This window comes from Sarcophilus harrisii, chromosome 1 (assembly GCF_902635505.1).
Source record: "Sarcophilus harrisii chromosome 1, mSarHar1.11, whole genome shotgun sequence".
NCBI lineage: Eukaryota > Metazoa > Chordata > Mammalia > Dasyuromorphia > Dasyuridae > Sarcophilus > Sarcophilus harrisii.
Window position 1 is genome coordinate 481,369,570 of NC_045426.1, and position 10,166 is coordinate 481,379,735.

A 10,166-nucleotide genomic window follows, 5' to 3' on the forward strand; every position below is an offset into this window, starting at 1 on the left:
CAGGCAAAATGCATTCCCAGATTACATAGCAGACTTATGGCAGAGCCAGGTCTATAGCTCATAGGTTTTTGGCTCCTTATAACAAAGTGAAATAGTGGAAAAGATTTCTGATTTGGAACCAGGACGTCATGAGTTCAGATCCTTTCCTTGGCACTTACTCTATCCATTTCAGCACTCTACTTTTACTCTACTTTGTGAGCATGGCAGCTGGTGGTGCAGTAGATAGAGCATAAGCTTGGAGACAAGTAGATTTCAATTCAAAACTTACTAGCTGTGTGACTCAGGGCAAATTACTAAACTTAAAGTTTGCTGCAGTTATCTTAAGTGTAAATTGAGGATATTAATGTTCTCTACCTTCTAGGGTTGCTATTGATGATCAAATGAGATAAAATTTGAAAATTTTTTTGAAAAAAAGTGCTTAGCCATATGTCTGATCCATAATAGGTGCAATATAAATGCTTCTTCCCTTCTCCTTTCCTATGAATAAGACAGTTCATTGTACGCAGTCCTTCATATTCTGTAAGGTGAGGAAGTTACATCTATGAACTTTGTCTCACAAGATTGTCTTAAGGATCAAAGGAGATTTACAGTGGTATGCTTGTAAATTTTTAACAAGTGGCACACAAAAAATGCAGTACCTTTTAAAATTTAATCTGCATTTTAAAAACTTTCTCCATCACTTTCTTAAGTTAATGATCAATAAAGTAATAAATCAAGCCATTTGTAGAATGTCAGTTTCTTAAACGGAGCTGGTTTCAGCATATCCCTGATGTTTGTAAATTATTCTATAAACTTTAAAATGCTATATAAATGTTAGTTACTATAATCATCTATTAATTACTATAGTCCTCATCAGTAAATGCTGCCCCACATGTCACCAAGAAAATTGCCAAACTGTCTTCTTAAGTAGTAATCTTAAGGATGGGAAGAGAGGAGCTATCAATATCACAAGTGTAGTGAATAAAATCCCCAAATGATGTGATTTTGATTTTCAGCTCTCTTTCTTTTATTGGAAGAAGTAAAATAGTCCTTTATTCTCTCTCCCTCTTCTGTCATTCTTTTCTTCCCTGTCAAGCCTTATTTTTTCCCCTCTCAATTTTAATTGTAAAATGGGAGTTAAAATAGCATGTATAGAATTTTTAATCACATAATTTAACAGAGGCATATGACTTAGTGCCTTCTTTCAATTCCCCTTGCATGTGTCTTTTTCACTTTCATCCTCTTTTGACCCTCTTCTTTCCTGTGGTTATTGTTTGCATATTTTCCATGCCTTTCCTATCTTCTTCCTTTCCCTTTCCTTCCTCTTTCTGAAGGAAAAGTGATCCATCCTCCAGCTATCTCTTTGCTTCTGAGTCCCCTTCTTATTTTTCTCTTCTTTTCAGTTTCTATTTCAGGGGATACTGAGTCATTTGAAAGAGATTAAAGAGGGCAAAGAAAGAGAAGAAGACTGGAAGAATGAAAGGGATACAGAAGGAGAAGAGTCAGTATGGAGTTTTCAGAAAATTTTACATATTTCATTTTGTCCTCTGAATCACACTGAGGAGGTATAACAAAATTATAACTTCTATTTTACATTTAAGGAAACTGACTGTCCCATGGTCCCACAGCTAGTGAGGAGAATAGGATTCAAACCCAGGTTATATTACTTCAAAGTCTAGTATTTTATCTTTTTCCCAATGTTGCTGAATCAGTCTTTAAAGTTGGAAAGTAAGATAATTAGAAAGAAGAGGTATACATATGAAAATTAAAAAACATTTTTTAAAGATGTCATGAATCAGTACTAAAGACTTATTGTAATATTTATGTCATGAAGTTGATACTGGGTTCTTGAAAACTGTACCAGTGGAACATAAATCCCTGTACAAATAGCCTGGGATTGGATGGTATATGTTCAAAACCACTCTACTTAAGTTCAGAGAAGGTTCTCACCAATTGATGAGACAACAGGTTATTAAATTCCTCAACTATCAGAAATTATAAAAAATTATGCCCAATATATGGAGGAGATTTTTTCTGCCCTGAAGAATGAAATAGATACATATTAAAATGATGGATCTTTGTAGAAATGAATGTATATGGAACAGTTTGTTCAACTCCAGTGTCTGAGCCATTTCATAAATTGATAAAATTTCTACAAGTGTTCTTTACCTGTTAGCATAAGAACTACATGTTTTAAATTTGCCTTCTTAAAAACAAACTTTTATAGAGCTCTTCTTAATGCTTACAACTGTAATTCTGATCATTGACTTTGATCATCTTGAACATATCTCCAGGGACTTCTTTAAAAGTCATGCTAAGAAACATCTCACAAAATCTTATATAGAAATTCCTTTCAAATTAGTCACTGCAGACACTGTTTGAAATGATAAGTTTCTCAATAGCTTAATTTTCCCTCTCAGCTTCATGTTACTTATATTTTGGAAGAAAAGAATAAAATCTTTTAAAATGTCTAGATAGAATAATATCTTTGAAAGGTACAAAGTTACCAAGGGCAGGGTGGGGGGAGGATGTCAGAAATCACTCTTATACTTACTTGTAGCACAGTGTTCTTCAATACTGGCAGTATATACATTTTGTGTGAATACTGGAGGATTATCATTTACATCCATAACTTTGACTCTAAGCTCAAGTGGTCTTTCTAAATCTTCACCTCGGGAATTCAGAGCACGGCAGTAGATCTAGGTTAAAATAAATAAAATGTAATTTTTCATAAGAGAAAATGAAGTGAATGAAATACAGCTTAGTATTTTGCTTATAGAATGTTGAATGAATTAATGTCTGAATAAATGACTAGGTGAGGTAAGACATACCTAGTACCTAGCAGAGGTTAAGGCTGGTGGATCACTTGAGTTTGGGAGTTCTGAGCTGAAGAAGGGCTAGAATATACTGGCACAAATATATTGAGTCTGGCACAAATATGGTAAGCCTCTGGGACTAAAGGTATAATATACTCTCTAAAGAGTAGGGAACCAGAACAGATAAGATACAGCAGATCAAAGTTTCCCTGATGATTATCAGTGGGGTTGAGCCTTTAAGTTATTGTTGCACTTCCAACCAGAGATATGAGGGCTCAGTCTTAAAAAAAGAGAGAGAGAAAAGAATGAATGAATGAATGAATGAGTGAGTGAGTGAAATAGTAAGGAAAAATGAAGTGATAAAGAAGTTAATCACTGAAAGTCTCCAACTGGAAACTGAATAGTAAATAACTTGAAATTGTTTCTAAAACTGAGATTCTGTGACTCTCTGTGTTCAGTAATTTATATTTTGATGAATGACTTGACTTGCATACTAATAAAATATGAAGTCTTCTTGTATGACTATTTTCACATTTTCTTTTACTACTGATTATTCAGTTTCTGAGTGAAACATTATCCATTACAATCGGCCTTTACAAAATGTGAAGAATTATAGTGTAAAAAGGGAATTTTATTGTGTTCTATTTTGGTAAAGACTTAAGATTTCATTGGTATTGGGGATCTCCAGTGAGGAAAGTTTAAATAAATAGACCAAAGCACAGTGATTTGACTTACCAAGAACATTGGTGTTATTTCTCGATCAACCACTGATGTTATATTAATTTCTCCAGTTCTGGGATTAATAGTAAAGACTCCAAAAGGTGGTCTGTCAATCCCTATCCCAGAGATACGATATGTAATCTTCTGGTTAGCTTCACAATCTGATCGTATCTGTAGGAAAAGAGCTATGTTATGATTTCTTATGGAACACATATATCAACCATAACTCGTGACATGCTTACTTTCAAATACTCCATCCTTTTAAAAGTCTCAGGAATTTTACAAATCTTTATGACTTTAATCTTTTAGAATAGATAAAACAAGCTGTGGTTGCATAAATTTAACAAGTTAGTTTTTGGGACAGAACTGATTCAAATAAAGCACTTGACTAAGATTCTCTTTCATGTTGAATTTACTGTTTTGAATTGATCATCTTCTCTAGAGATTAAAAGAAACTCAGAGGAATGGAAAGCTGAGATTCTTCTGGTATATTAAGAGAAAAGAGAAACAGTTTTTTATTTCTTTCTTCATTGAGTTAACACGTAGTGTGACAAAACAAATAATTTCTGTTACTTCCTTGTAAAAATAAAATCTATCATGTTATTCATATGCCTGACCAGCCTTTAACTTAAGGTGCAAATGAAAAGAGAACCATGAACCAACATGAATTCAGCATTCCTTGTTTTGTTTTGAAGTTAAAACATAAGAATGCATGTTACTTACTACTTTTATGAACTTGGACAACTTACTTCACTCCACCCTCAATTTCTTCATCTGGAAAATGGAGTGATCAGAATAAATAACCTCTAATGTCTTTTCTAGCTCTGTATATTATTTAATGTTCCTCCCCTCCCCAAAGAAAACCAAAGATTATAGATCTATATTCAAGAAGTGTCAATGTCACAATTGTTTATACATTTACTGTATCTTATATCTTCTGCCTAAAAGTTTTTAGATTTTAGTAATGACTACTGAGACTTTGAAGAAGAAATGATAAACTATGAGGAAGGAGATTACTTAAAATATTACTAATATTAGCCCAAAATTACATAATTTATTGGTATATTCTTATAGCTAGCATTTATATAGTGCTTACTATGAGTCAGGCACCGTGCTATGGGCCTTACAAAGATTATCTCATTTTATCATCACTACCACTTTTGGGGATGCTATTATCTTCATTTTAACAGATAAGGAAGCTGAAGTAGGGAGAGGTAAAATGACTTGCTCAGTGTCATTTAGCAGATATGTGCTTGAGATTGGATTTGAATTTAGGTTTTCCTGACTTTATTCACCGTGCAGTACTCTATTCACAATGCTTAGTATAGTGTTTGGCAGATAGAACACTGACTGACTCATTACTCCTAACTTGTTGCATTCAGGTTAGAAAATTACAATGTAGTTTAAGTCCAAAGAAGACAAATGAAGTGGGGAGACACACACAGAAGCAAAGCTGAGAAACTGCATTGGGTAAGATCTTACCAGTTCTGATAGTGGTTATCAACTCAAATTTATCTGGGGTTATAAATTTGAATGAAGTAATGGAAAAAAAATATTAGATTTGGAGCCAATTGATCTAGGTTTGAACTTTATTTAGTCTCTCTCTTTCTATATATATATGTATATGTATTCTTGGTGGAGTCATTTAAACTTTCATGCCCTTAATTTTTTCATCTATAAAATGAGGGAATTGAGCTAGTTGATGTTTAGAGATTCTTCCAGTTCTAAAATGTATGATCCTAAGTCCATTTCCTAAATTAAATTGATTCTATCCAAGCCACTGTCACTAATCCAGCCTCCCATGCTTGATATTTTGGCTTTATCTCTATCACCTCCTTTACCATCACATCTCAAAACCAGTTATCAAATCCTGTTTATTCTAACTCCATCTCTTTCATCCATCCTCTCTTCCTAATTCACACTGCCTAGTAATTATGTCTAGTAAGTGACTTTCATTGCTACCTACCCAGACCAGTGTGACTGAAACATAACATAAGTCTTTGTACCTACACTCAACTTTATGACAATACAGACTGATCTTCTTTATGCATTGATCTGGTCACATCAACACAATTAAAAATATTTGGGGGTTCTCTTTTGCCTGCTTAGTGTAGCTCAAATTCATTCAAAGTTCTCCATATTATGCTACCTACCTTTTCTACCTTATTTTCTAATATTCGTTGTCATATAATCGCTATCTCACAAAAATGGGACAACTTTGCTCCTATGGTCTCCCACTTCTGTGCCTTTGCTTGAACTGTTTCTTATTCCCAGAATATTTTCCCTCTTTTCTTGAATTTCTACCCATCCTTTAAATGTGAAAAATTTAAATGTAAAAAAATGAAAAAATGTACAATTTAAAAACTTTTTATTGTTTATAATGGTTTGTAATGGTAGTTATATTTTTAGACTGGATCAGTGACTAAAGATTCTTTTGATCTCATATAAAGTTGTCCTAAATCCCTCCTCCATCCCACCTTGGCAAGTTAGCAAAAAATCATTCTTCCATGACCCCATAAAACATTTTATTTTTACTTCTATAATGTGCAATTAGACATTATGGATATCTGTTTTTGTGTAACATCACCCTATGAAATCTAAATTTTGTTTCTCTTCTACATAATATAGTGCTATATATATATATATATATATATATATATATATAATACATACTTCATAAATTTGAATTGAATTAAATGTAATTCTGAGTAAAAAGTCCTTTTGAAATTTTTTTTCTTTTGCTTCCTTTAAACTAAGGGTAAAAGTCTGAATACATACATTAGTCTGAATGGGTTTGTGTTGTGTTGTCATGTGTAGATGTATGTATGTGTTGAAGTATAGAATGGGATTTAATTAACTCTTTACTACAAGACATCATGGTATTTGAGCTCTAACTCAGGAACCCAGAAAGAGTTTATGGAACTGAGATGAATAAGAAAAATTGAATAGCTAGATGGGTCAGCTGTGGTTCACTTGAGTTTTCTGCCCTCTTTCTTCATTTAGTCTTCCTCCTCTTCTGCTTCCTCCTCACTTGGATCATTACCATATTTAATTAACATCTTTTTCAGGCCTTATAAACTATAGATTAGGTTATAATAAGGATGGTTGATATCTTACCTTACATTTTGTTTATGGTTTTTAGAAGGAAGATTCCCACAAAAGTGTCCTTTAGAAAGAGCTTCTCTAACTCTAGAGAAGTGTTTACAACAGTACATAATCAACTCAATGGCTTCATCACTTACTTTGGCAATTGGGTTCCTTTTTGAATTGTCTTCTCCTTCCCTACAGGCAGCAGCAAATTTAATCCATTCTCTCTTTTGTCGTCTGACGGTTTGCCATTTTGCAGTTCCATTTTCACTGTCTAACTCTTTCACCTTGAGAAAAAAAATCCAGTTTAAAAGATTCTGAAAAACTTTTTGAAAAAAGCTCTGGAAAAAAAGAATTTTATTGAATTTTCTGGACAAAGTAATGCCCACTTTTTCTATGTTGGTTAATAAAGCTCAGATATCATCAACCACAAATTATCTTTGGAAAGGTAGTCTAGATTTAATGATATATGTATAAGGGTGCTACTATGTAGGTATCAAAATATGTTGTTTCATACCTAGCATTTAAAAAAAAGTTTCCAAGACTCTTTGATATAGTCCCTTTTCCATCTTACTCTTCTTTGAGTCCTAAACTTTTATCATTGCCCAAGCCAAACATTTCCTAGTGCTCCATAGCACTGAATTCTGTAGTAAATAAGTCATATATTCAATCACACATGTAGGTCCATTTTAGAAGATGGACTAGGTAAGTTGGTATACTTGGATACACCTGCCTTATGCTTTGTTCATGCTCAAGATCATGTACATGATTTTTTGGAAAATAGCAAGAGAGGTTTTACTGTGGGAAGAGTGTTACATCCAAATATCTAACTGCAAAATGGCAGAGAACAAAGGAATAGTGATATATATTGATTATATTAATTTGATCATTTAATATTGAAATAAAAATACTTTAATTATTAAATCCTAATAATAGTAATCAATAAATGTGTTAATAATAACCCTAAATATATGGACCTAAAATCCCCTAGATTATCTACCTTGGGCCTAATCATCAACATCCTTGGGATGTAATTGCTTTTAAAGACTGTTGTCCCCATTGTAGGCTTGTAATAGCATCTTTCTGATAGGCATTTAATCATCCTACTTATACAGAAGTAATAATAATTTTGATATACATATATATATTTTTATGTATAGTAGTGACTATATCTAACTATAACTAGCATCTTTGAGATATTTAGGAGTGTATTTTCAAAAAGATCAAAACTAACCCAGCCCAAGAGCTAAAATATTCTTAATTTTTGACAAGAGAAGCCCTAAATACATGATCCCATGATATTTAAAAAGCTCCTGGAATGAGAATCATTGCATATATGATATGTGTGTATTTAACATGTTGTCTTTATTGATTTTAATTATTTGAAATATCAAATGCTGTCCTTAAACTCTTTTGATATTACAGTTTAAAACTCATATTTAGCTATTCTATTAATGTTGGTTGTCACTCTTTTTCTTTTTTTTTATAGTTTTGAACTAAGCACCAAATAAAATGCACATAATCATATCCATAATCAAATAGAAAAAGATTATAAATGAAATGACATTTCTATTATGTGCATGTGGCTTTTGTTCTTAAAGTATATAATAAAATCAATCAACTGCTTTCAAAGTTGTCTGCTTTTCTGTTTCTTTCGGTCTTTCCTTCTCTTGTCTGCAGTGAAAATTTTTCCAATGACCTTCTTTTCTTTTCTTTTTAAATCCCTATCCTTGTTTGCCCTCTCTACTTCCACTTCCATTGGTATATGGGAAAGAAAAACCAAGTCTTTGTTACAAAGATACACATGCAAGCAAAATAGATTCCTATATTGACTTTGTTCAAAAACTTATGTCCATTTTACATTCTGATTATATCACTTCTCTGTCAAGAGGCAATGTCACTTTTCAATGTGTGCTTACCTCTAGCAGTCCTTTCCCTTCTACTGAACATGCTGTTTCTAATCATAGCTCAGCTTAGAAACTAGATCACTAATCTTAAAATTTTGTGATAGTTGAAACTTCCTGGTAAATTGACTATAAATCATTCAGAGTGTAGGTTTACTGTTAATCTTATAATCACTCAAAGTGTTTATTTCTTGCTTGGGTTCTGTATGTTAAGGGTGATAACAATCTGACCTCGTTAGTGTTTATACATTAAAATTGTCTTTAATAGAATAATTTTATTATACTTTACCTCTACAATGAATTCACTGTAAACCTCCTCCATGACCTGTAATTGGATACATAAGGTTAAGACAAATTTGGGCATTGAAAAAGATATGAAATTATAAACACTGGCAATGCAAATTCAATAGAAATTTAGTGAATGTTTACCATGCTTACACTGTGAGGAATGCAAAAATTAAAAGGGAACGATTCCTATTTTTAAGGAATTTACAATTGAGTTATGAACAATTTGATATGTTTGCTTAGGGAAAGGAGAAGACTTAATGGTCAGGGAAGATTTTACAGATGAAATAACTTTAGAGAGTTCTTGAAGGATGGGTATGATTTTAGCAGGTAAAGATAATGGGAGACATTCTAGGAGAAGGGAATGATAAAGAGAAATAAATGTAAAATATTCTCAAGAGATGGTAAAAAATTTAATTTGACATAATGTGGCTTAATTGTGGTAGAGAAGATCATAAAGGCAGACCGGGGTCAAATCATGAGGGGCCTTGAATAGTGTATTTTATTTCTTCATCTATAAAAATGGGGTTAATAAAGTAACAAAGTAATTACTTACTTTACATCAAGGAAAGCCTTCTGCATACTGTAACTATTAAGTATGAATTCTTATGGCTGCCAAATTTATGCTATTTATTACGTACAATCTCAAACAGCATAATTAAATTGAAATGAATAACAAAAAAGTGGTAGACATAGGGCTTGATGAGTGGAATAATTATTAGTAACTTTACTAATATAAACCAAATACATTTCTTTCTTTTCATGTTTTCCATTGTCATTCTTCCCTCTTTTTACTTCGCCCGCCCCTACCTTCCTTTTCATTATCTTCTTTCTTTTCTTTCCTCACTTCTCCTTTGTTTTAGCTGGTACATTTTCCTTTTCTTCCTCCCTTTCACTGAACCAATAATGTTAATGGACAATGAGTCTTCATTATCCATGAAATAACTGTAGCAAGCACTGTTCCATAAGAAAATTAGCATAGTGGAGTTCCTTCTCTTAGTTCGGCAAAAATGGCCAAACTCCTTGGATTTCTACATAGATTTTCATACTGTAAATAGATTATAATAAATTTTAATTGTTTATCAGGTCCTTAGTATTCTCTGTTCTAACATGCATTTCAATTAATATAAGCAAAAAATACTACTTCTTATCATCATAAGTCTGTGTTTCTCTTACATCACATAATTGTTTTCTATTTTACATAAGGGAATAGAAAGATCATAGTATCCTTCCCAATTATAAACACATGTTCCTTGCCTATTTAGGGCTCAGTTTTACTCCTTTTTCTACTCAATGACTAATTAAGTTCTTTAGTATTTGATAGATAGAGCATTATGAGAAGGTGAATATGTGTGCACATATATATGTGTGTATG

At 32.4% G+C, this 10,166-nt stretch overlaps 1 protein-coding gene across 1 annotated transcript in view; it reads right to left on the minus strand.

Annotated features, from left to right (window-relative positions):
• DSG4 (desmoglein 4) overlaps nucleotides 1-8,828 on the minus strand; it is a 34,311-nt gene extending 25,483 nt beyond the window's left edge. Inside the window, exons 1-4 of the mRNA XM_003759820.2 lie at nucleotides 8,796-8,828; nucleotides 6,758-6,889; nucleotides 3,531-3,686; nucleotides 2,534-2,678 (exon numbers count right to left, since the gene is read on the minus strand). Coding sequence (XP_003759868.1) covers nucleotides 2,534-2,678; nucleotides 3,531-3,686; nucleotides 6,758-6,889; nucleotides 8,796-8,828 — 466 coding nt within the window. The remainder of the gene's footprint in view (nucleotides 1-2,533; nucleotides 2,679-3,530; nucleotides 3,687-6,757; nucleotides 6,890-8,795) is intronic.
• Nucleotides 8,829-10,166: the final 1,338 nt, after the last annotated feature.